The following is a 25,447-nucleotide window of genomic DNA, read 5'->3' on the forward strand; positions in this document are numbered from 1 at the left end:
GCTTCCAGGAAGTAGCGAGTAAAACTCTGATGCTTGAGAGCACAGAAGCTCACAAGTGCATGGGATGTCACGGACGCCAGGCAGTTTTAGATTCCACCACCACTCTCTACCATGATCAACACTTACCAGACCAGCATGGCTCCACCGCCGGTGCCTCCGCGCCTCAACAGGTCCCATCCAGTCCTCATCCCGGCTCAAATGACCACGCCGGGCCACAACAAGCCTCTCGTCCGATTCTTGGTGATTGTCGTGGTGCTACATTTACTGCTGTCAGTCGGAGGATTCATCTTTCTGTACAACAATGACCAGGTAAGAAAAAGAGTCTCTAATACATTATGAAGTAGTTTGAATAAATGAACATGTTTTTTTACATTGGACCTTTGGATATATACTGTACTTACATATATGTATATATATATAGATATATATATATATATCTATATATATATATGTGTTGAAAATAAACTTTTTTTTATATAAATACATGAAGCCACTGGTCATATTTGCTCTCAATCCAGAAATAGAGCTCATCTATAGATATACGAAGCACAGGAAATGATCTCGATAGAGCTGGTGAGGTGTAATATGAACACAAGGCACAAAGTCCCGTCACATTTACAGAGCAAAGACAGAAATATGATCAATAATAATGAATCAGAATAAGAAAAATCTGCATCCATACCTGTCGTACTGCACCTTTAACCGCTCGTCATGATTTATTCTTACAGGAGAGACATCCCCCAGCTGCAGGAAAAGGTAGAATTCTTTATGTTATTTCTTTTTTCTTTTTAAAGAAAATATGTTTTCATACAGAAATGCAGTCAGCAAATCTGTCCCTGACCCAGTGTTGACTCTCACTCTGTCCTCCAGCTGCAGCTCTGTCATCAGAAAAACAAGAAACTTACTACAAAGCCTTGGCAAGAATGACAGTTGACAGCCGTACAGCTAAAACATCCACAGGTAAGAGACTTCTAACAAACATTTAGTTTCTTTAATAAACAAATAGGATTTTTATTAATAAATGTCTCCCTCTGTCTCCAGGTGGTTATCTGCAGTGGGACATGAAGCACTCGGTTCTTAGAAACATCAACTACTACCAAGACAGTTGGCTGACGGTGCTGCAGTCCGGTGATTACTACGTCTACTCCAGAGTGACCTTCTCCAAGGGCGACTCGGTGAAGCCACAGGTCAGCAGAGTCAAGCTGAGGAAGAGCAACGGGGAGGTTGGGGATATTTTGATGGAGGCCTACTGTAACCTGGGCGCTCGCTCTGGCAGCGCGTCCATTCCTCATATGTGCACTGCCACACAGGGAGAGGTGGTCACACTAGAGGAGGGAAACCAGCTGAGCGTCTGGATAGAAAACCTTTCACTGGTGGACTACAGCGACAGAGTCACAGTCTTTGGAATGTACAAACTGTAGGGACGTCTGTATGAGCATGTGTGTGTGTGTGTGTGGACCTCAGCCCATTTAAACGCCTGGACTTGGAGATGCAGTGAATCTGCTTGAGAACACCGTTCAATACTGCGGATTGATCGATCGTCGTTCTTTTTGTGGATTTCAGAGCCGAGGCCACATTCATGGACTATAATTTATTAAGTGACAAATAATTGTGTGTTATTTTGTGCTTATATGCCAGTATTGTGAATCACTCTTCTATATTTATTATGTATTATTCCTCTACAAGCTACTCAGGAACCCAAACTTTAGACTGCAAAGTGTACGGCAAATTTTTTGCTCATTTGGTTTTACTGTGGTTTGAAATTTCTAGGACACAAGAACCCACACGAGCAAATGTGCCGTTTCTCAAGAGGCTCTGCCACAAGAATCAGTCCCACTCGAGATGAGTTACCACTTGAGAGGGTTAACTGCCCCGCCCTGCAACACCAATGTGTATGTGCATCAAACTACGAGTTGTTTTCAGTGACACAAAAAGACAGTTTCAATCGCAATTGCAATACATGTCTGACTTTCTTCGTTGCTGCTTTTTTTTGGTTTCTTAAAGAAACTGCACTTTCTACTTTGGTCATACAATTCATTCATTTCCAGGCAGCCACTGGTTTACATTCATTTTCGTACGCCGTATGAAGTTAACCAATATTATCCGATCATTCTCAGGGGATTTGATCGCACAAACGTATTCTCGACAGTCGGGTAGCAAAACAAATGATTATAGACCCACTTCTGTAAATAGTCATGCAAGGTGCAGCCAGTGATTGCATAAAAACAAACAATAAAACCCAACAGGAAATGTCTGAACTCCCTTCACATTTTTTTTTATCATTATTATTATTATTGTGTTTTCCTTAACCCAGATTAAGCATCGATCTCTTTTAAATCTACAACACTGAGAAATATATTCCAAATCACTGTGACATCTCAAATCTTGTCATGGCTTTTGCAGCCATTGATGGAAATCCAATCTTCTACGGTTTGCGTGACTATTAACATAAGTGGGTCTAGTGCTACTTGACTGGCTGCACTTTTTCCTACAGGTCTGAGTTTGTAACTTCAACCTGCACAGTGACTAATAATAAGCCAGTGAGTAATAAAATTTAAATATATATGTATAAAAAAAAAAAGGTTCTACCCACCCCTCCCGTCCCCTCGCCATTCAAATCTAACAAGTGCAAGTTAGAAACCCTAGCACGGAAACTATGATTATCTATGGAGGTGTGTATAGATGCAGAGGCGACACATTCTCACAGGATGTCATCTATTCTAGTCACTCCTTCCACCCTGTGAAGTCTTCCTGCAACCAAATCTGAACAACCTACAAATTCCTGAAGCGCACTTGCTGCATGGAAAAGCCCATCACGTTGGGTTTTCCACACTGAACAAATGCAGAATACAAGAGACGATAAACGTGGTGGATCAAACGTTTTCCGTTCATCACTTTGCTGAAACAGATGTCAAAAGGCTAACAACTGCACTTGTTATACGTATATATATATATATATATATGTATATATATATATATTTTTTTTTTAATAAAAAGAATGACCATACCAAACAAAGTACAGAGTGTCTAGAAAAAAAAAAAGAAAAAAAAAAGCATCACAATAATCGCAACAACAATAATTGCATAGAACCTTTGAAAAAAACAAAAACAATACACACAGTGTGGTCTTGAGACGGGATGTCACACAGACCACTTGAATCCGGTGTTCAGCCCCCTCCCCACCAGTAAGTGCTTAATGAGGCCACTGGGATTTAAAACTACAGTATGTGATATGTGAACGCAACCTTAAAAAGACAGAATGAGCAAACAGCCTTTTTTTTTTTGTTTTGATCTCGACAGCAAAGACGCAGTGAGACAGTCACACGTCTGTACAGGCAGCGGAGAATGTGGTCGCCCGAGCGCGCGCACAGTGTACAAGTTAGCCTGGCTGTAACGGATGTAACCGCGCGCTGCCATGTTGTGTCTTACCACAGTGATATTTGTGATGAAATAATATGATGAAAGATTGGGACCAAGAGACTTGATTAAATGAAAGGTAACACAACAAACGACCGCACAGCACAGCCTTTTTTTTTTCTTTTTTTGGTTAATAATAATAATCTGTGTTAATTCATTCATTATTGCAATTTTTCCAAAAAAAACAAAAAACCGTGGCCTACCATGCTGAGACTAAAGAGGTCGATCAGTGAAGCAGTCACTTATTGCATTTCGTTAGCGTCCAACGCATCCACAGCACAAATAGAGAACAGTGTTGACAGTGGACACAGTCGAGCTCATGAGGACATGTACCGCAGGGGGTCCTTGCAAAAGACGCCACTTCTATAAAAACGCCGAGCAGAGCCCCGTTCCTTTATTTTTCTTTTTTTCCACTTACCCTCGCCCCTACCTGATATACACCCGTTAAGCTTGAGCCGTTACAGTAATCCATCTCTGACACTTTCGATACAAATCACACATCGAGACCCCAGTCTGGTCTTAAACTCGACCCCTTTGGGAGGCACTTAAACAATAACACTCTACTCTACGCCAATCCAATCCATGTCATCAGTCCGACTCGCTCCGCTCTGCACAAACCTGTCAGAAAACTCTCCAGTCAGACTCGACATTACAGTCATGTTTCCTATTTTTTTTGTTCCTGCCCCCACACATCACTGTAGTTTTAACAAATGTTCGGAGCAGGTGTGAAGGCAGTGAAAGTGTATCTACAAAAGGCACCACAATTAAATGGGTGTGCAATAAATAAAACAGATATCCTTTCAAAAAAAAAAACAAAAAAAAAATAAAGCTAGGCTACTCAAATAATATGGCAAGAATTATAATTGGATATACTTTAGTGAGACGAGCGCGGGGTGGGGGGGGGATTTGAGTACTCGTGTGATAAATGACACATAGTTAACCCTCATCCGATTTACGATGCCGCTGCATCCCTGATAGCTTAGGACTGACTATGTGTGAAGATTTCTGATGCAGCGTTTCTGTAGAAACACAGACTCCGTCATCGGGAAACAACAAACGAGATGACCTGATGGACAGATCAGTCTGGAAACTTGTGATGTAAACTGTCAAGAAGGTTACATAAAAGGCCACACACTCATGAAAGCACAATAAACCTATTTCCCCACTGAGCGGGGGTCCTCGAAACAAAATAAAATATGACAACGACAAAACATCAAAACATGCGCAAAAGAAGACAATGGTTTCCCCTTGGTAACGGCGAGAGAAGTGCATGCAAAAGAATACATATTGGACTCCATGGCTTTCATAATCTGCTGCCAAACCAAAGCAAAAATAAACTGAGAGAGAGAGAGAACTTGACTTTTGTTTGCTGGGAAGCGTTTTCAAGTGCCGGCAGCGGACAAGCCGTGATGTTTGAAACGTCCCATTTCACCAGTCTGTGTTTCAATGAGCTGCTTCAGGCAAAAAGGCATACACTCGTAGTCTCATCTTGTGAGGCCGGATAAGGAAGACAAGAGTTCAATGTGAGACATCAAATCAAGCTCCAGCACTTAAAAAGCCAAGAAACTCCAAGTGTCATCGTCGGAAAGAAAAGGGGGGGGCAGTCCGACTCTTGTAACACGAGATTGAAATATGGAGACGCAAACACGGCCGTACACACGCATATACAAGCACGCCTGGAACTTCCCTGTCCCTCTGCAAGCACGCTCACATACAGTAAAATGGATCCATACAAGCAACAGGCACACTGATGATTGTGGGGGCACACTCAGTGGCTGCTGTCCTCCCAAGCGCAGTCGTTCTTCTGCTTGGCCATTTTTCGGACCAGCCTCTCAAGCTCTTTGCGAGACTTCTGCTCCTCCTCTAGAAACTGCTTCATCCACCTATTCTCCTGTAAAATAAAAAAAAAATGGCAATGTTTAAGAAACCGTGTGCCTTAAACTCAAATGACCAGGCCCAGGTTTGCATTTATAAGCAATATGTAAACATTTAATAAATAGCATATATATATATATGTGTATATATAAATATATATTATATTATATTATATTATATTATATTACATATATTATAATATATATATTTATATATATTAACTCATGGACACTTTTCCAGTGATTTCACGAAGAACAACCATTAGTAAAGCAGCACAGGCGGAAAGTTACACACAGCGTTTGTGAATCATCGGTCAGTCTCATGGTCAAAACAAAACTCGCACCTTTTTCAGTTCATGAACTTCATCCTTTAACGCGTACACAGCATCAACGAGGCTCCTGAAAGAAACACGCAGACAGCGGTTTGGTTAAGGTTTATAACAACAAAGTCCGCGCGGCATGAACATCCAAGCTGAGGTCATTCCGAACCGAGATACAAGCCTCAGCGGCTCAAATAGGATCAATAACATATTTCTGAATCTAATTACAGAGGAAATCAAGGTGGAAAATCAATTGACAAAACCACTTATGTCCGAACAACTTTGAGTTAATGTCGAAAGTCAAATTTTCAACGCGCTCACTTCTCCTCAATGACCGTCTGCCCGTTACTCCTCATCTCCTCCACAATGATCTTCTCTTCTTCTGGTAGGAGCACCTGAGGGACACACTCTTTCCGCACCGCTGCACACAAACACACACAAATTAATGTACTAACTTGCATTGTACAAAAGGTATGAGAGTAAAAACACACACACACACACACCTGTGGTGGTCTGGTGCAGACTGGCTCCCGTGCAGTACGCCTCGATCACTCTCAGGATCTGAGCATCTTCCTCCAGAGCAGCCGTGCCTGTGTCAAAACCACAGATGATCAATGTAAGTAATAAATGACACACTGAACAGTTTCATGAGTGTCGTTCAGGATGCTGAGGTGTCACATGTGCAGCACCGTGTTCAAGTCTAAGGGCCACACGCAGCTTTGCTGTTTTTACGTCTGTCATAGAGAGTAGGACAAACACAGAAAACATTCATTAGGATTTAACTTCAGTTGTGAACACAGTAAGTGTCATGGTATTGTTCAAAGTCTACTTTAACCCGAATAAGCTATTTTTTAAAATTATTTTAAAACTGACTACATGTTTCCTTTATTTGTTCCTATAAAGTAATTGAGAAATAATTGCACTGTATGGTCATAACAGCAACGCTAAAATAGCAAATCATAAGGACTTTTGCATTTTGCACTATTTTTTGTGCAGATGCCAGAAACAATGATGAGGAAAAAATATACATATATACATACTGATAACAATTCCACCCTTTGCCTTTATGGACAACATTGTTGAATGTAAAGTGGAAAATATTCACATTTAAGAAGCTGAAAAATGACAAAGTGGAAAACATTCACATTTAAGAAGCTGAAAAATGAGAGAAAGTCAAAAATATCAATTTAAGAAGCTGAAAAATGACAAAGTGGAAAATATTAACATTTAAGAAGCTGAAAAATGACAGAAAGTCAAAAATATTCACATTTAAGAAGCGGAAAAAATTACTTGTAATGTAGTATATATCATAGTGTGTAAGAAACACCCCAAAATAACACCAAAACAAAAAAAAACACCCTACTTTTCCTTATGTGAACTTCGTCATCAGAGGGCTTCCGTTCTTTCTTCCTGTTGCCGGGCAGGAACTTCTTCATGGGCCGCGGACTCTTGCTGGAGTCCTAAAAGGAAAGGAGTGGCGGCATCAAATATTAGTCCACCTCTCTTCACGGAGATGCTCACGCATGCACACGTACACGCTACACACAAAGGTACACACACCTGTAAAAAGGGGGCAAGACTCCAAACCAAACAGAACGCAAGCTCACAGGGACGCACGTCCCTTATAAAACAAACAACATCAAAGAACAAAATACCATCGACAAACAAGGCAGGCAAGCATGTGGTGATGACTGGGGAACAAAGCGCCCCATGTGAGCCATCTGTGCTAATATGAGTCCTGCGTTACACGCACAAAGAAAACCTAATATTTAATTTTGAAAAAAATCCTCTTTTGTAACTTAATTAACATTAAAAAGACATTTACCCACCGCTGACATCGGTCAGGACAGGAGAGGATACCTTTGAGAAGTCGAGATACGATATATCTCCACCCTTATACACACAAACAACATAATACTATATCAAACCACAACTACTTGGTTTTTATGAATGACTTTTCCCATCTGATAACAGTCACAGTTACTTTTTCCCTCTAAGCACAGCAAACATGAGTTGCTACGTGAATAAATCGACTCAGGAAACAAACAGCTACTGAAATGTCCCTGAGCATGTGCGGTGCTAGCGTGTGACTCGAGGATGACATACTCTCCAAACACCTCACAGGATGTCATTTGTTAACGTGGCCTTCCTCGACTGGAAAGGAGAGGCTTAGACGACCATGTTGAAACAGGAAAACAGGTGTACAAGAAAAACAACTGAATCATAACTGTGTGTGAGGAACATTTGAACAGGCCAAAGTTCCAGTGTGTAAGAAATAGTGACATAACAGTGTGTTAATTGAATTTAAAGGAATACTTCACTGATTAGCATTTAGCTTTGTGTTACTAGAATAGGGGTAGTATAATATAATTTATACTACAATTCTTTATTTATAACAGTATAAGTACTTATAAGTATAAGTAAAGAATTGTGTTTCCCCCCCGAGTTAAGAAATATCATCATTGTTTTCTTTGTTAGGTACCCTTCACTGACACTTGGTCCTGTTAGCGTAGCTCTTAGCAAAGATGGTGGACACTGTTTACATTCTGGGAATGAGATCTTACAATGCTAATTATGCACTTTTTAGACCCACTCGTAGGGGGACATCACCTCATTCCCAGAATGTAAACAGTGTCCGCCATCTTTGCTAACAGCTACGCTAATCAAGAAGAAGAAGCAGAAGAAGATATAGAAGATATTTCTCGACTCAGGGGTAACTGAGGTTGGGAAGCACAATTTTTCAAAAATACTACCCCTATTCTAGTGCTACATAGCTAAATGCTAATCGGTGAAGTATTGTTTAACACCACACTATAGCCTTATTGAGTTGTGAAGAAACAGAAAATGCACTTTGCAGTGTCTGATAAATGGATTTCAAGAAAAAAGCAAGAAACCAACGACATCATCTAACCTTTGACGCCATTTTACACTGCTGATTATTAAAGACTGTGGTACACGTGTAAGTATGCTGAGGGTTGAACGACAGCCGACTTCACTACATACATTTCCAAAAATAGCACCTGTAGTAAAAAAAAAAAGCATGTTTTTTGCACCAGAGAGTTTTTTTTTTCTTTGTGTAGTCAGTCAAAGAAGGCTCTCGCCCCAGAGTGAGAATGAAAAAAAAATGCAGACACGCAGTGCCACAGAAACAGGAAACCAACAGATGACAGTGAAAGAGAGGTGAAAACAGAGCAACAGCATACCGGCAGGCCACACACACACACACACAGAAACAGCCAGAGTGAGATCTACCCTTACCTTCATGATATAAGACATCCTCTACAGAAGGCAAGATGGAGAAAGAGAGAAAAACGGGAAATGTGCATGAAAACTTTGATGAGAGAAAGACGTGATAGAGTGTTATGGTGAACTTTTTCTTTTTTTTTTACTTTACAGCTCACCTTATCTTTTAAGTGTTTCCTAAACCTTTAGTATGGAGACCCACTTTTTAAAAAGCAAAGTCCATCACGACGTGTCCGACAACTGCCATTTCGGTAAAGCCAAGATATACAGTATGTTTGCCTTCATTTTTAAAACATTTACACATACATCTTGAGTAAAAAGCTGGAGGAAAATGATATAAATTCACTTGGCAGGCCCCCCAAAAAATCTCCCATGACCCATCGAAGGGTCTCAACCCAGGCTCTATGCATGCAGCCTCTGCAGCGGCAAGTCTGTTTTCTTCTCACGGTGGACACGGAAGAATTTCACATAGCGTTAGGGGTGTTCAGAGACCATAATACTTAACACAGTGCTGGAGTGTGGGAGGGCAATCGCAACCTGGGGTTTCTTAAGTGCTGACTGTGTGAAAATGTTCACCTCCTACGTGAATCTCAAGGTGAACTGGCAATCATCGTGCGTGAGTAGCGGGTAAACCAGTAGGTCACTCGGTGACAGTCAGAACTGAGCAATACCTCTGCTGTTTACTGGAATGAACTTCTTCAGAGCGAAATGGCGTAGACCGCCGAGGGTTTCAAATAATACCATGTAACCAGTAACGACATTATTATTATTTTCTCGCAGCCCTCGTTTGGGAGTTCTTGCAGCTTGTTCTTGACACATCATCCGGGCAGAAATTTTTTTTTCATGTCATGTGACACTGAATCCTGCTCACTGCTGCTGCACAGATTCAGGGAATGTGCGGAGTGTCAGCGCATGTTTTATCGTTTAAAAAAAAAAAAAATAAGTCTTAGACGATATTGTCTTAGACGATAGTCTCGCCCACCTCTATTTTAAAACGTGTCAAATGTCACTAATGGGTGGATAATAGCGGTTTTGTTGCAAAGACGAAACCATTAAAATCCATTATCATTTATACTGGAGTGCTTGTATAGGTTGAATGGGATGAATCAAAGGTTTGCTGGAAGTCTTCGTGTCAAGCAGCAATACCAGAGGTCTGAATCAAGTAGACAGGGGGGGGGGGCACATTTGAAGAAGAGGGAGCTTGTGGTTTCTCAGTGACTCTATGACTGCTTACCGGAAATGCACACTGTGTAGGTTTGTTTGTGCAGCGCTACATCCGCCTACCTCTTTGTAGCCCAGCGCCGCCGAGGGTTTGAGGGGGGGTGCAGGACGGAGGCAGCTGAGAGACCAGGGCTTGCTGGTCTTTGGCGGCTCCAAGGGGCCGCGGCTGATGCTGCCGAGGTGGGACAGGTGAGTGGAGGTGCCGAGCATGCTCAGCGGCTTTCCTTCTACAGTCTACATGAGACAATAAAAGCAAGTAAGACAAGTGCGGGGCAAATGCATTTGCGGTGTGTGCAGCGAAAGATGACAGTAATATTTGTCACCCGCAGGGTTAGAGTTCACACCTTGACAGTGAGCAAGGTTTGCTGTTAGTACTGGATTGACTTTATTCCACGCGTGTGTGTGTGTGTGTGTGTGTGGTTGTGCATCTGTCCTAACCTTTGAAATGGTGCCTGCTGGGCTTCCTCCTTTGGTGAAGGGCTGAAGGTGCTCCAGCCACTCTTGCAAATCCTGTGAACTACTGCACAGCACTGTGACGCGCTCAATGCCTCCTGCGACATACAAACACAAAACGGACAAACACAGACAAGTGGAAAGTTACACACGGCAAAGAATTGTGCAGAGTAAACACATGCAAATGGTATGCAGGTGCCATTTAGCGACTTAAAGGTCACATCCACGATCTACATGATAAAGTTTCCCCAGTTTGTTTCGCAACACTGTAATCATGGACTAAATGTAAAGTGGATGCCATCACATCACATGTCCGTATGTATCTGATTATTTGTGATTTGTGTTTTATTTGTAAGTACATTTTCTTAAACAGGTTAACACACCAGATGAAGACCAGCTACTGCTTGACTTGGGACTCGACTCATTATAGTATGTTATGACACTGCCGTATTCTCAGCTATGCCAAAGAAGACGGGTCATATTTTCTCCTCCACAGCTTCAGAGACAAACCTGTGATGTCAAAGGCATAGTGGGCACTGTCGGCATCGTCGACGTGTCTTGTTACTGTTGTGCCCGTCAGTGACAGTCTTCCCTGAATGAGACAAGGAGAGGGAGAAGAAATAAGTTACCGGATATAAACATGACACGCTTTTATCTCTGATCAACGAAAAAAGTTTCTTTGCTCCACCATGACAGCTATATGAACGTTTTTGGACTGTAGAAAAAAGACACATGATCGATGATTTTTATGGACCAAACGACTAATATTAATGAACAGTGAAAATAATTGATGATGAAAACAATTGTGTGTTCATTGCATGAAACTATAGAAATGAGTGGTATAGATAAATAACAAATCTATTAGACCACCTGTCATAAAAATGAGAAAACACACATAATTATAGAAATCTTTCAAAAACATGTTTTTATACGTTTTATTTGAACCTGCTTGGAAATTAATCAAACAGGATATTCAACCACTAAAACCTCCTAACCCACTAAAAAAAAAAGTAAATAACTATAATGACAAATAATTGACAAAAATTAGTGTGCTTTACTAGTTTTTTTTAGGTTTTTTTGTAAAACAGTCCATTTGCAAACAATGCAAATGGATAACAATAATATTGGGTATTGGGTAACAATAATAATTATATTTTAGCATTAAAAATATCACTTTGGTTAAAGAGTTTCTACATACTGGTGTATTAAATATGATTTTGATAGTTAGCAATGCTGTTAATTTAGGGCAGCTGTGGCATAAACCTTTCATTGGGTAGTGGTCTAATAAATTGGTTAAGTGCTTTTTTTTATTAGTTTTAATAATGAATGTATTAATTTACTTTTTTTTTTTTAATTATGTGAGTGCCGAGAATAAAATCCCATCGACCACTATTAATCACTGCGGAGAAATATTTTTGTTACTCAAATAGTTTAAGTAACAGAAAATGTGGAGATAGTAAAAGTCATTTGTTTGGAGATTAAAGAGAGATTAGCATTTTGTGTGTGTGTGTGTGTGTGTGTGCGCAAACCGATGAAAGGCACATGCGCAGTCGCTCACCTGATAAATGAAGCCACTCATCCGGGGACTGGCGGAGAGCATTACCAACACACTGGGGAAAAGCATTAAATAACGCTCCTCTTTTTCCTGTAAGAATGAACAAATGTGATTAGGGTTTCAACGAGACCACGCCAAGGACATACATGCAACTGTTAGTTAGCTGGTTAAACAAAATGTTTTCTCCTGAAGCCGTTGTTTTTGTATTTGCACTGTGAGGAGCAGCTGAAGCCGTTCATTGTGTTGTTTATGAAAACACAATATGTTCCACTTTATTCTGCACCCAGACCCCACTTGTGGCCCACTGTGCTGGAAAATTGAGATGAGCAGATAAGAAGAGTTTGAGATGTGTAAAAAAAAAAAAGTGGTACAGTGGTTGGAAAGTGGTTGGCAGTGATCAAAATATGGTAAATCCAAATGTATACGTTGGGCTTTATTCCAACCATCAAATAAGGTCGACCCCCCCACATAGAAACCACACACAGAAAAGGAGTAGGCTTTTCAGCCTGCGTTTGACAGACATTAAGTTCCTGTTTTGATACAGAGTTAGTAAAAGCACATAAGCACATGTGATTCATAGACTGTAGGAAACAAAAACCCATTCATTCACATTTAAATTGTGGATTAACGTAAACACATGCATTCTCATCACAAAATGTAAAAAAAGGGGGTTGGGGGGTTAGACCAGGGGTGTCAAACTCAAATGACCAATGAGAGAGAGAAAAAAAAAAAGTGTGAAAACACAACTTTTCAGGAGCGTGTGGGCAATATGAGTGCAAGTCCATCCCAGGACAAACACACAGAAACAAACAACCATTCACTCTCACAATCACACCTACTGTCAATATTGAGTGTCCATTTAATCTAATCTGCATGTTTTTGGAGCGGGGAGGACGCTGGAGAACCCGGAGAGAACCCACCCACCCACACACACACACACACTTACACGAGGTGAGCACACAAACTCCACACACACAGAGACACGTGGTGTCGCCTTCTTATCTCGTGCCCCGTCCAGTTAGAATTTTGAAGATGAGCGAAAAGAGGGAAATATCACTTTTTCCTTTTTCCCCGCTGACGTTAGATGTGGTAAAATCTCACATGCCTCTCACCTCACTGGACCCATTTTTCAAGTGGACCTGGGACATGTAGGCTACATGACCCAGGCTCTTCATACTGTCCCCCTCCCAGCCCCGCACAGGTTCCGACAAGATCTGGATCTCCAGGTTCTTGCGCTTCCTCAGTTCTTGGCACTGTGTCTTAAAAAAAAACAAAAAAAAAAAACAAAAAAAACACAGACACTAATGTAAACATCAGTCAACGTAGATGACAAAATATTTCAGGATTCTGTAAAAACACAAACTTTATTTGCTGGTAGTTTCTTAATTAGCAGCAGAGGATCTTTTCGAACTAGAAAACGCATCCTTTTGTTTATGACGCATAATATGTCTGCATAACGTGTAAGTGTAAGGAGAAACCTGCAAAATAAGGTAGTTTACTTTCAGGTGATATGCCGGGGTTCTCCCTCCACAGGCAGGAAAAGTGACAATGCAACATAGGCAACTTTCCACGGCACTTGAAACAAAAATGGTTCTGTAGGGAGGCCGGCCTGCCTGCCTGCCGGTGCGCCCACACACACACACACACTGAGCATTGCAAATTTTAAATGTCAGTATGGTGCCTCTTTTTTTATCTCTCACTTTCCTGTGCAGCCCTGTCAAAGAGACAGGTGTGAGTCACCTCACCTATTCTTACACAGAACCCAGAGCTTTACCAGGGAAATGTGCACACAAGCAAGTGCGGTTGATCGTTTTTCAAATCCAACTTTTCAAAGATGGCATTTCCTGTCGCACCCACTGTAGGAACAACATTACTGTTCTGTGCTACTACAGAGCAATCCCTCTGTAGTCTTTAAACAAATGGAAAAAAAACCCGAATGTTTACAACCAAAATGAATGGTTGAGTGGTTTGACTGTTTGACTGGAGATTGTTATATTACACACGTTAACACCATGACGGAGAATTGATGTCAAAGGCTTACAGGTTTCGTTTAACGGAGACTTGACTCTGCACAACGTATATGGAGACCAACATCAACCAAGATTATACAGATTAGGGTTCGTTTCCACACGAAAAGCCCACTGGATTTCCAGACTTACCACTAGGCTCCGAAAAACTGCAGTTGCCTTCACAATGTCGGTGTAGTCGGGGTGGGCTTCCTGTGGTAAAGATAAATCAAGACACCACATGAAACATAGCAGGTTAAATCAAGCCGGCGCCCTCACGGTGACATAGCCCACGCGAGAGACTCGCGCTCTCTCTCGTTATATTTCCGACGCGTCTGTACCTCCACATGCCGCTCGAGCTCCTGCAGTAGGGTGGGATACTTGTCGAGCCTCATGAAGGGCTTGCTCAGACTGGAGGTCAGGGTCAGGATCCCCGGAGCACTTGCTCCCTGGCTCTCCATGAATTTGTCTAGTTCATCACTGTTAAACACAGAAACACACACACAGTTACGCTTTATGTCTTGTATTGTTTTGGGGGGTTTTTCCCTCCCAAGACACAAAATAAAGCTGATAAAGAATACAGAGCATCCTGACGACATAGGAATATTTTATAAGACCTTTATAGCACCATGAAACCTTTAAAGGCTTAGCCTAAAACATAGCCTGACTAGAGCTGAAACGATTAATCGATTATTAATCGACTACTAAATTAATCTACAACTGTTTTGATCATCGATGAATCGGTTTGTTGCCTTTTTCATGATTAAGACAAGATTTTCGATTGTTTAAGCTTCTTAAATGTGTTATTTTCTTCATTTCTTTGCTCTGGATAACAAAGAAATCATTTTGGTTTGTGAGAACATCATCATTTCCAGGTATGACGAACACTGATCAACATTTTTTAAGGTTTGGTTTTATGGATCAATCGATTAATCGTGAAAATAATCGACAGATTAATCGATTGTGAAATAATCCTTTGTTGCAGCTCTAATCCCGACACTGAAAATCAGCAATTTAAAAAGTCACACCCAAATTTTTTTTACTATAAATAACACATAGCAGGAGACCGTATTATGAAATACAGTACATTGATTATAAAGCTATGTATAAGTCACCAGTGCAGTGTACAGACAGCGCTGCACGTTTCATGTAGTAATCAAAAAGTTTCTCTGAAAACAGGTTTATCGAAAACTCTTGAGTTTGTTAAGCCTCAGACGAGGGAAACTCTAAGTTTCCTTTCTCAGGATAAGTCACCTCAGTGTTCAGTTCAGAATCATGCTCAAGACTTAAACTTAAACCTGCTGGAGCCCAGTATTGACAACATGACAGGGGCAAACTGAATTTGTCTCCATGTTTGATAATAAATGCAATATTTGTGCTCATTTAAAAATAAAATAAAAACAAACTACTAACTGATGAGGTCAGGATAACCTGACCTCATCAGGTCAGGTTATTATAAGCACACTTCCCCATTCATTTGTCACTGTAGCACATATTACTAACACATGTACCCAATTGCCTTAATGAAACATTAAAAGCAGCAGAAATTAGGTCCACAGTTTAGCTTTTGAACATTTGCAGCTTTTATCAGCTGTTCACTGCTCTGCGTGCTCGGTATGTTGTAGCAGCACTGTCTGCGAACGCAAAACAAGCTTAATGTGAATGAAAAACGCTCGCCTGTAACCACATCTGTATACATCCTGTCAACAGTTGACTTCTTCCGCATCTCTGTCTTCACCTCTTCATGTAGAATCTGGCGAGGCAGTTCATTTGAAAAGCAAACCATAGCCATTTAAACTTCTGTGTTTCGACACAGTCTCAGTTTATCCTCCAGGTAACTTACAGATGGAACGTCTGACACCTTGTGGCTCTCAGCTAAACTACAGGTCACCAATTTAAGTCGTCCTCAAAATCATAGGGTAATAGAAAGGTAACATTAACATTAAAACAGTGGAAATGCATATATTTTCTGCCTTTGACTCATTAAATATAAGTGAATGACTTGACTACATGGGAGTTGAAATCCGAAACAAAGAGAAGGGAATACAGTTTTGTGAGAACGTTTTTGTCATGTATCATTTCGACTTTGGTAAATCATTTCATGAACCATCACTTCATCATGTAACCTCTTGTTTGGAACCACTGGGTCAAAATATAGTTTGAAGGAAGTGGTGTCTGTTTTCGTGAAGTTTTCCGTGGCACGATTGACATTCAGTAAGTCAAAAGTGAACACTGAATGTTTTCATATCTGTGATCTACTGTATGGCTGTGTGTGTGTGTGTGTGTGTGCGCGTGCAGGGGCTGACCTGTGGTCAGTGAGGATGCACACAGCTGAGGGGTGACTGGAACAGTAAGCCAAGTACAGAGTCTTGATCTGACACATCAGGTTTAAATAGCAGCCAGCCACTCGCTGCTGGCCCTCAGGAACTCTGCAAGGTCAGACACACGGAGACAAGGTCAGACACACGGAGACAAGGTCAGACACACAGAGACAAGGTCAGACACACAGAGACAAGGTCAGACACACAGAGACAAGGTCAGAGAAGTGGACCAAATATCAAAGTCACCGAAAGGCATTGGCTGATATTATTTCTGTTGGCTTTATCCACCCTAAGACATTTTCAGAAGTAATTTTTAATCAGATGAGATATAATTTAAGTGACAGTTGTGAGTTTGGCACAAATGAAAAAGCCATTGTAGACTGTACATTGTTCACTTTATCATTATATTTGTGCCATGTTTTGTACACCTATTTGTTGTTTTGTGAGCGCATAATCCCTGGGTTGTACGTGTACTTTTTGTTTTGTTTGCGTAAACTCAAGTCGTGTGTGCACGAAACCCCCGAGTGTTCACAAACAAAACAGCGTCTTCGCACGTGGTACGGTCTGCGCCACAATTCCAACCAATCACTGACTTACTGACCTCCTCCGTATCACCCAATCAGATCGCTAGACAGACGAGCTAGGGCGCTGTACTATGGGAACACTGTAGGGTTGCCAGACTTCTACGAAGAGGCTGTTTAGTATGTGTGCGCACAAAACATTGATTATGCACCTACAAAACAACAATATGGCACAAATAGAACACTTTGTGATGTATGAGCCCAAATTCCATCCCCACACTTTGCCAGTTTTCTCCTTCCAGTAATTTTAGATGTCTCTGTTTCCCCACCCATGCAATGCATGCATCACATAACATGATGAAAGAAGTTGTATAAAGACAGTATACACTTTAGGTGTATTTAGGTGTCATGTTGACTGTGATGCATTTGCCTGTCTGAAACAAAACAGCAGTTATTGCAAAAAAATATAAAGAAACTAATAGGAATATGGTGTCTGGGAGGAAGGCAGGACGTGAAAGCAATAAATACGAATGTATGTGTGCACATTAAAAAAAACAAACTAAAATGGTCTTCTAAAAAGGACCTACTTGGTACAATCCTCCAAAGACGCACATAGTCCCTGCTGGAAGGTGAGTATCTCCTCCAGGTTTCCACACAGGGTGGCGCTGTCCGCACTAGTCAGCCTGAACAAATACAGCAGATATTAGACGACAAGGAGTTTGGTTCAACTTCAGTACTGAAAGGACGTTGAGGATGAAATTATTGCAGATAGTGTCATTAATTATAAATTCCATTGCCATTGCTTACTTACTTCTTACTACTGTCGCTGGCCTGCAACGGTCGTAGGTAACAACTCAGCAGGGTTTGTAATTCTTTGACAAACTCTCGCTCATGTTCCACGATGTCTTGCACCACCTGCAACAGCAACGCGGTCAGAATGTTAGCATGTTAATGTCAGAGTCCAATAAAACAAGAAAAGAAAGAAAAAAAAGGATCTGGTTCTTGTTGTTTTTTCATTTAAGCTCACTTAAAAAGGTAAGAGGATAACAGAGTATACATTGAATTAGAGGATTCACACAGATTAGAGGGTTGCAAAGCTTTTTTTTTGACAAAAAGAAAGCTATTATTCAATTAATAAATACAGTGAACTCCACTGGCTACCCTTAGCCACACATCAAATTCAAATCACTGATGCTAGCCTACAGAGTGCTCCATGGGGCTGCTCCCACCTACTTAAATGCTCTCATAAAGGCTTACGTTACCCCTCAACTACTCCGTTCATCAAAGGATTTACGTCTGGCGCTGCCAAAACCCCGCACAAGACAATCCAGACTCTCGTCGTGTGTCAGACTCTGTCTTCGACAGACAGGGGCGTCCCTGTCTATCTTCAAGAAGCTCTTGAAAACCCAGCTCTTCCAAGAGCATCTTCTGTCCTAGCACTTAGCCTAGCCCCCCCTCCCCTGCACTCTCTCCTTCTGCACTTGGCTCCACCTCGGCACTGTTTCCATCTAGTGATTTCTTACCAAGACTACTTCTATGTAGCTTGTTCCTCTTTTGTACGTCGCTTTGGATAACAGTGTCCGCTAAATGCTTAAATGTAAATGTAATAAACAATCATTGTTCAACTGTGACCATGCAACCTCAGGAAAATAAAATAAAAATTCACTTACCACGCTGTAGTAGTTCTTGGTCAGCTGAGTTCCTTTGGGAGACACGGGCTTTTCTATAAAGGAAATAAACATCGATCATCAAGGATTGCCAAGTTCCTACGTTTTTTTTAAACCCGCTTAAATTGAAATAAATTATTGTTATTACTATCAGGAAGGGATTTTTAGAACATTTCTGTTTCTTCTGCACACAATGTCTTTTACGACATAGAACATAAGTAATGCCAACTCAAGTCCCATCAAGCCCAGAAATTCATGATCATATTTTTGTGTGATCCGACTCACCACAGGGTTTGATCTCCCGTACGTAGTTGCTGGGAAACCAGCCCGTCTTGCCATTGAGCGTGCCCTCCCACCATCCTCCCTCCTCCTGCCGCGTCACAAGGATCATATCGCCTTTATTGAACGACAGCTCGTCCTCGTTGTTCTGCTTGAAGTTGAAGCGAGCCTTCACCATCGGCTGCCCGCCGCCGCCACCGTTCTCAGACATCTCCTGTCGGAGCGATGATCAGACACGGTCAGCGAAACGCGTGCAAATGTACAAATATGCAATATTTTCTATTTGTGTTTTGTGATCAAAGTTTTACTCAATGCTCTGAATGTAGGACATAAAGTGAGCACACAACACAAAGACACAACAGGTAGAAATCTATAGAAGAGACCATACCAGTGATTTGGATTGTCTACGCAGTGAGCCTTTGGATTTGGCAGAGGAGAGGGTGTGTGACGACGTTGACTGACTAGGAGAGGAGGCACTGGACTGTGAACATGACCTCTCCGCTGCACAGTCTAAGGACACAGACATAGAAGAAATGTGGAGACTATTATTTCTGGTTTAGGTGTTTACATGATCTGACACAGGTGCACAAACTTTACTATACACACACACACACACACACACACACACACACACACACACACACACACACACACACACACACATATATATATATATATTCACAACTTCCAGTATATAGATACAGAACTAATAAAAATAAACATGTCTCAGTCCAGGAAGTGCAACTAATTAAAACATACTGTTTTAAATACTTTCCTACAACTCCAGCTCTAAAATGCAGTCTGGCAGGTGAGTTATGTTACAGACGGCCAAGGCCTCTACTGTGTCATCATAAAGCTACTGCAGCAGAGGAACAGTGCAGTGATTTAGGTTCAGGAGCTGCCAGCTGTTCTGCATGGAGTGCAATTCTTGAGATGCTCTCACAGAGGTTGCAATTTTATTTCCATTACTTACTTGAAAAGTGACACATGGCTGCCCTGCGATGACGTGCAACTCCCTCACACAAACGAACAAGTGCAAACACACTCGCTTAAAAAAAATCCCTCTCCATATCCAGCTGGACGCAAGCCAGGTGATTCTGTCTAATCTCATTGCAAACAGCAGAAGAATAAAAAATGATGATGAGCATGCACCGCGGGCCTTCTAATTCAGATCTAATATGGAGTTCATCTTGGGGCCAAAGAACTGACACTCGCTTGAATGTAGTTCCACTGACGGGCATTAAAATGTGTTATGGCAACACTTTCTGTGAAACCCCTCCAGATTTGTATCAGCACATCATCTGGAATCTGTCCATGAATGTTAAAGATGGAAAAGCCAGAGATTCCCCGATGTTTTCCATACGCAGAGACGTCAGGGTGCATCTCGGCGAGGCCTAACTGATGCAATGATAATAACCCTGAAAGCAGCAGGACAGTCCGCACGTACTGGTGGGACCCACTGATCCCTCATGCCACTCCCCACATACAGAGTCATCCTGTAAAGCTCTGTGGTTACTTTTGTAATTACTGTACGCTGACAGCGATCAAAGTATTGACCTTAAACCAACAAATACTCAACACAAAAACTCCTGAGGGAGGAGCGAGGCTTGGAAAAGGACTGTTTTCCCCGTGGTTATATGCCTCTGCCAGTCTTCAGAAAGTAAATGTTTTATTCACTTTAAGAAAAATGTTTTGAGGACATTTTTAGCTTAATGGAATTACATGTATCATCTAAATTCACCTTCAGCCCAACAGCACAGACTTATCTACAATCACGAGGGTTTCAAGATTAGAATCACTGATTCAACATCTGACCGAAAGGGAATTACAGTCCTATTCTCCCATTACAGTGTTTCCCCTTGACAACGGTGTTGTTGTCCATTTGAAAGCGAGCCATGTTCATGCGAGTCAGAATATATTTAAATTTCATTACAATTATTATAAATATGATCGTTCATTCATGTTCATGTCTCCGTTATGTTGAGATGTTTTACAGAACATTTAACACCCCCTATATGCTTCATATTCCCCTCTTAACCAACCAGATTAATATAATAATCTGAAAATAGAATCAATATAATGTAACATAAAGCCTCATAAAGGTGCATGAACACAGAGGGCTTGTTCACCTCTGAAGACGGGAGAGCAGCTGCTACTGGCGAGCATGTCAAAGATCTGCATATTAAACTGAGCCACTGTGGCATGCATTACCCTCTCCATTGATGTGCACAACAAAGTTTGATCCAACAAAAAAAAAATTAAAAAATGGGAGGAGCAGGAGAAAATGTATCTATTTGACAACTTTATTATCTTTTTAAAGTCACCTGTGGAGAAGATATACCAGACGTTTGCTGTTGATGATTGCTTAATTGTGAGGATGTTGTTCTTGTGCGAACATGTATGTGGGTTTCATAGTATATTCATTATTGGAAAAACACCACCTCTGACTCTACTGGCAAACAGCCGCAGCATTCTGTTGACACGGCGTCCTGACATTCATAGATGAATCATCAAATATTAATAAGAATTTTTCAACCATTGAAATAACCACCTCGCTGTCAGGCACAAGCTAATCCAGGTATGTCACAAATACAATGATCTGAAAACAGGCTTGAACAATACTGTATATTAAAACATATGCAGAGGTGGCAGATTGGTTTGATAACCTGCTAAACAATCAATATCACTGGATCTCAGGGCAACCGTGAGCTGGATACTTGAAGGAATCTACCTCTTCAGTTCAGCCCAAACAAGAGCAAAGCAATTAGACCTCAACTGCTGTGGTGCTGTGACACTGTCAATCAATTCAAGCTGTAGCTGTGTCAATGTTGAACATAAAACACTCCTCATATGGACGCACAAAACGTATACAACAACAAAATTCATTGAGCATATACGGATGCAAATGAGACAATATGGCCCCCAGCATGACACAAACACACACTGCCATGCCAGCTGGTCATGGGTAACATACCAAATCATGTTTCAGAATGGCTGCTTGGACAATTTGCCCACCCAAAACACCATCATAGTACATATGTGATGCAAATGACATCAGCTGTCCACTACTTATACAAAGTGGAGAAGTAAGAACACTTAAAAGAAGCATTTAGTTATTTATTTATAAATGACTTGAATTACTTTCGACAGTCGATGCCTATTTTTTCCCTTTGGTGCATCGGGAAACTAATTCTCAATTTCAAACCAAAACAATGATAGCAAACAGTCCCCGATACAGGGGAATGGAGGAAACAGAGAGAGACCGCAATTCGTACCTTGTGTGGCGAAGTTGAAAGCCAGCAAAGTGGTGAGTACTTTGCCAAAATTGTCCCCAGTGTATAACCACTCCGGTTCAAATCCCTGAAGACATAGAAAAGGCACAAGAGAATGCATTACAACCTAGACAAATAAGCAGCCCCAAACAATCTATTAACTGGAGTGCATCAGGTCATGTGGAAGAAAATACAATCCAAATAAAAAGAGATAGAGACAGAAGACTTACTCAAGGCTGCAACAAACAATAGAAGCACAGTGAAAAGCAAACAGGAAAACTGACATGCTGTGCACTTTTAATAAAAACAGATAGTGCCAGGCTCATTTGTGATCTACACATGCCTACACTCCCAATTTCTCACGGCTTGCGCGCTCAGTCTCAGACTGCTATCTTATTTCCTCCAGCAGATAAGGTTACACATTTTAAATAAAACATCTTAAATATAGCGTTTGAGTAGTACAGCCATGGTCATGAGTTGTATAGAACCTCATCCAGAGTTAAAGCAAATGTAACCATTACATCGTTATGTTATGGGATCAGCACAAGTTTTTACACAGCATGCTTTTTGACATTGACAAAAAATTTAATAAATACTAGGTGGATGATGTTTTATTTAATGAATTTTCACCACTGGTATTTAAAAGATGGGAAAAAGCATCCATTTGCACTGATAAAACAAAAGGAAAGAATAAACAGGACCTTGACCGAGGCTGGGGTCTGTAGTTTCACATGAGTCATGTTAAGAATTCATGTTACTCTATTTGACTGGATTAAATCAGCGCAAAGAAATCATACCATGCAGCTCATTAAACAACAAAAACCCTGAGGCCTTGAGCAGTAAATTGATGCTTCCTCTTTAAGCATTTCAGGGCAGAAGTGAAAGTAGTATGACTGCTCTCTTTGTGTAGTCACAGGACAAGTGGGCACAATTCAAAATAGCAAAAAAAAAGTCCCTTTACCATGATCACATCACTGACCATAGGATGGGCAGGGCTTGCTGACTGATACTTTTGACAGTGGCTCTTCAAAAACCTCAAACGTTCTAATTACGGGCTACGGCAGGGCTGATGGATAAAAGGCAAAAGGGACCTCCCAGACATAACAAGCCAGCTGCGTGGAACGACTGAACCACTCGACTTTGCAGTGAGCCAGACCTGCTGACTCAATTGGCTGTTTAAAGAAAACCAACTGAAGTGATTCAAGACCAGAGAGGATTATTTATAAAGCTCAAAAAGAAAACGACTGTCCAGTGTGGCAGTCACAAACAGGCTGACATCTGCAAATGATTTGACCCCTATAAATGTAAAGGTATTTTTTTTAGCAACCCTGGCCTGCCTCCGCCACAGGGGCTATGTTTATTTGGATGGATGGTGTATGGCCCCAGGAAGAAATATTAAGATTTTGGTGGTGATTCGAATACAGATCAGAATTCAGGGGTGTTTTTGACCCTGTGGGAAACTGAGCAGCCTTAACTGAGGTTTGAGCTCTGAATACTTTCTGTACTTTTTAAGACATGCAGCAAAAAACAAGCCACTACGACATGAAAGATAAGTTAAGAGGAAGTTAACACTGTTGAATGACAGGTTGTGCATCACAATCACAACTCGTCCAACAGCTTCCCTCAGGTCTGGACTGTGACTGACAGCATGCCTGCCTGTGTGGCTAACGCCACATGGACGTGTGAGGAAAACATATGCCAGCTGCAGACCACAATACAAGCAAGAGTGTGTTGACGGTGTCCTCTTTGAACCGCAGTGGGCGTAGAGGGTTAAGTGAGGATTTACTGACCGATAAAAGCTCATTCCGAGACAAAACACCACACTTGAAGTAACTTACCTCCACTTTCAAAGACGAGCATCCTCTCAAAAACTCCTTGATATTGGAAACGCAGTCGGCTTCGGTCCTCGGATCCTGGCAGTACTGCACGGACACACACACACACACACACGACACAAATATATAAACAAACACCTCGGTTTAGTGTAGGTTATAAACACTGGACACGCGTTCTTGTCTGACGCTCCCTGCCGACCTGACATTAATTTGTTGTGTCATAAAAACGTGCTGTAGCGATACAAAGTAACCTACAGTAAACAGAGTGTGGAACTGTGGATTAAATATTCCTGCGTCTCCACACACAACCATTTACAGAGCAGAAATGTAAAGTGCACGCGATTTGAACACAGCATCCGCCCTCTTTTCTGACTTCCAAAATAAAATATTAATTAACATTTGAAAAGGTGCGTAGAGAAGCTTAGATTTTGGCTCATTGTAACTGAATAAAAAATATGTTCATTTGTGCGAAAAAGGATACTCGACGAGATAGAACAACGAGCAAGACATGACTTTAGAACATATAAAGGTAAGAGTTACTACTTCCTGTTTAATTCTGTGTTTCCGGTTACATTGACGCCGCTTTACGTCTGAAAGAGACTTTCAGGAGGAAGTGACGAATTAGCTGTACAACTGTTATTCATAATTATCAACTTTTATCATCTCAGTAACGAAGCGTTATCAATGTTAAGAATGTCAAACACTTAACATAATAGAAAGTGTCTCCGAGTGCGTTTAAATAAACTCGTGCTCTGTGTCTCCTGAGGTGTGTATGTTTCACGCACTTTCTCGCTTAAGAATTTCTTCTGTTTTGGTGGGTGTTCACTCCTGCTCACTTGTGTCAAGAATGCGGAACATTCTCTGTGCTTCACTGGAAACCGTATCTAATAATTCCCTTTATTGTAAACCCCACAGAAAGCAGATGTAGATAAACGCTGTACGGTGTTTTAAGAGCACAACGAAAACATGAAAACACAACGAGACCAATCTTGATAACTACAACAATGTATGAAGGCCCAACTGCTGCGGGGAGAAGTTCTCGGTATCAGTTACATCTGAAACCACTCCCTTCCTTTTTAGTGAAAGCCGTCGGTCATTAGATATTCGTTAACTTGTGTTTGCTCATATCAACCTCTCACCTTGGGTGTGAAGCCAGGTATGAGCCGCTCGGCGAGCTTGCACAGGACGACCCCATCCTTCAGCGATGTTTTCAGAAAGTCCTCCGGGTCCGCTATATTCTTTTTCGGCGAGCTGAGCACTCCCAGTGATATTAACCACGTTACGGTTTGCTCCTCTGGATTCATCGCTCCCCAACGATCATTGCCTAAGCACGCATTGCTGTTGCAAGAAAACTGGCGGCCTGTTCCGTATCAGTATGCGACTCACATCCGCACTTCTACCACAAGTTAAAAAAAAAAATACGAGGCGGTGGGGGAAGGACGACGGTGTTTCTACTCTTTCAA

General features: G+C 41.3%; 2 protein-coding genes across 3 annotated transcripts; one reads left to right on the forward strand and one right to left on the reverse strand.

The window, feature by feature from the left end:
* On the forward strand, positions 1 to 3,360 carry cd40lg (CD40 ligand). The gene is made up of 4 exons (XM_044039778.1): positions 1 to 309; positions 729 to 756; positions 871 to 960; positions 1,042 to 3,360. The coding sequence occupies exons 1-4, from the start codon at positions 112 to 114 to the stop codon at positions 1,419 to 1,421; spliced, it is 696 nt and encodes a 231-aa protein (XP_043895713.1). The 5' UTR covers positions 1 to 111; the 3' UTR covers positions 1,422 to 3,360.
* On the reverse strand, positions 2,965 to 25,403 carry arhgef6 (Rac/Cdc42 guanine nucleotide exchange factor (GEF) 6). 2 transcript variants are annotated; one of them, XM_044039773.1, is made up of 22 exons: positions 25,124 to 25,403; positions 23,988 to 24,071; positions 22,153 to 22,237; positions 19,266 to 19,387; positions 18,884 to 19,091; positions 18,602 to 18,654; positions 17,743 to 17,846; positions 17,519 to 17,614; positions 16,396 to 16,518; positions 14,431 to 14,569; positions 14,243 to 14,302; positions 13,196 to 13,342; positions 12,087 to 12,173; positions 11,039 to 11,120; positions 10,514 to 10,626; positions 10,139 to 10,309; positions 8,870 to 8,890; positions 6,975 to 7,071; positions 6,115 to 6,201; positions 5,933 to 6,032; positions 5,636 to 5,690; positions 2,965 to 5,308 (listed from the first exon to the last, which is right to left on the reverse strand). In XM_044039773.1, exons 1-22 carry the CDS (start codon positions 25,286 to 25,288, stop codon positions 5,186 to 5,188), a joined length of 2,322 nt encoding a protein of 773 aa, XP_043895708.1. In that variant the 5' UTR covers positions 25,289 to 25,403; the 3' UTR covers positions 2,965 to 5,185. The 2 variants fall into 2 exon arrangements, with proteins under 2 accessions (XP_043895708.1, XP_043895709.1); XM_044039774.1 differs by lacking the exon at positions 8,870 to 8,890.
* Between the last annotated feature and the right edge of the window lie 44 nt (positions 25,404 to 25,447).

This window comes from Solea senegalensis, linkage group LG12 (genome assembly GCF_019176455.1).
Source record: "Solea senegalensis isolate Sse05_10M linkage group LG12, IFAPA_SoseM_1, whole genome shotgun sequence".
NCBI lineage: Eukaryota > Metazoa > Chordata > Actinopteri > Pleuronectiformes > Soleidae > Solea > Solea senegalensis.

Bases quoted from the DNA above. Each gene is read 5' to 3' on its own strand.
- cd40lg (XM_044039778.1), top strand. From the start codon at position 112: ATGATCAACACTTACCAGACCAGCATGGCTCCACCGCCGGTGCCTCCG. The intron at 757-870 runs GTAGAATTCTTT...TCTGTCCTCCAG, and splicing joins TCCCCCAGCTGCAGGAAAAG to CTGCAGCTCTGTCATCAGAA. The intron at 961-1,041 runs GTAAGAGACTTC...CTCTGTCTCCAG, and splicing joins TACAGCTAAAACATCCACAG to GTGGTTATCTGCAGTGGGAC.
- arhgef6 (XM_044039773.1), bottom strand. From the start codon at position 25,288: ATGAATCCAGAGGAGCAAACCGTAACGTGGTTAATATCACTGGGAGTG. The intron at 18,655-18,883 runs GTGAGTCGGATC...TTTCCTTTATAG, and splicing joins ACGGGAGATCAAACCCTGTG to AAAAGCCCGTGTCTCCCAAA. The intron at 17,615-17,742 runs GTAAGTAAGCAA...GTATTTGTTCAG, and splicing joins GCCAGCGACAGTAGTAAGAA to GCTGACTAGTGCGGACAGCG.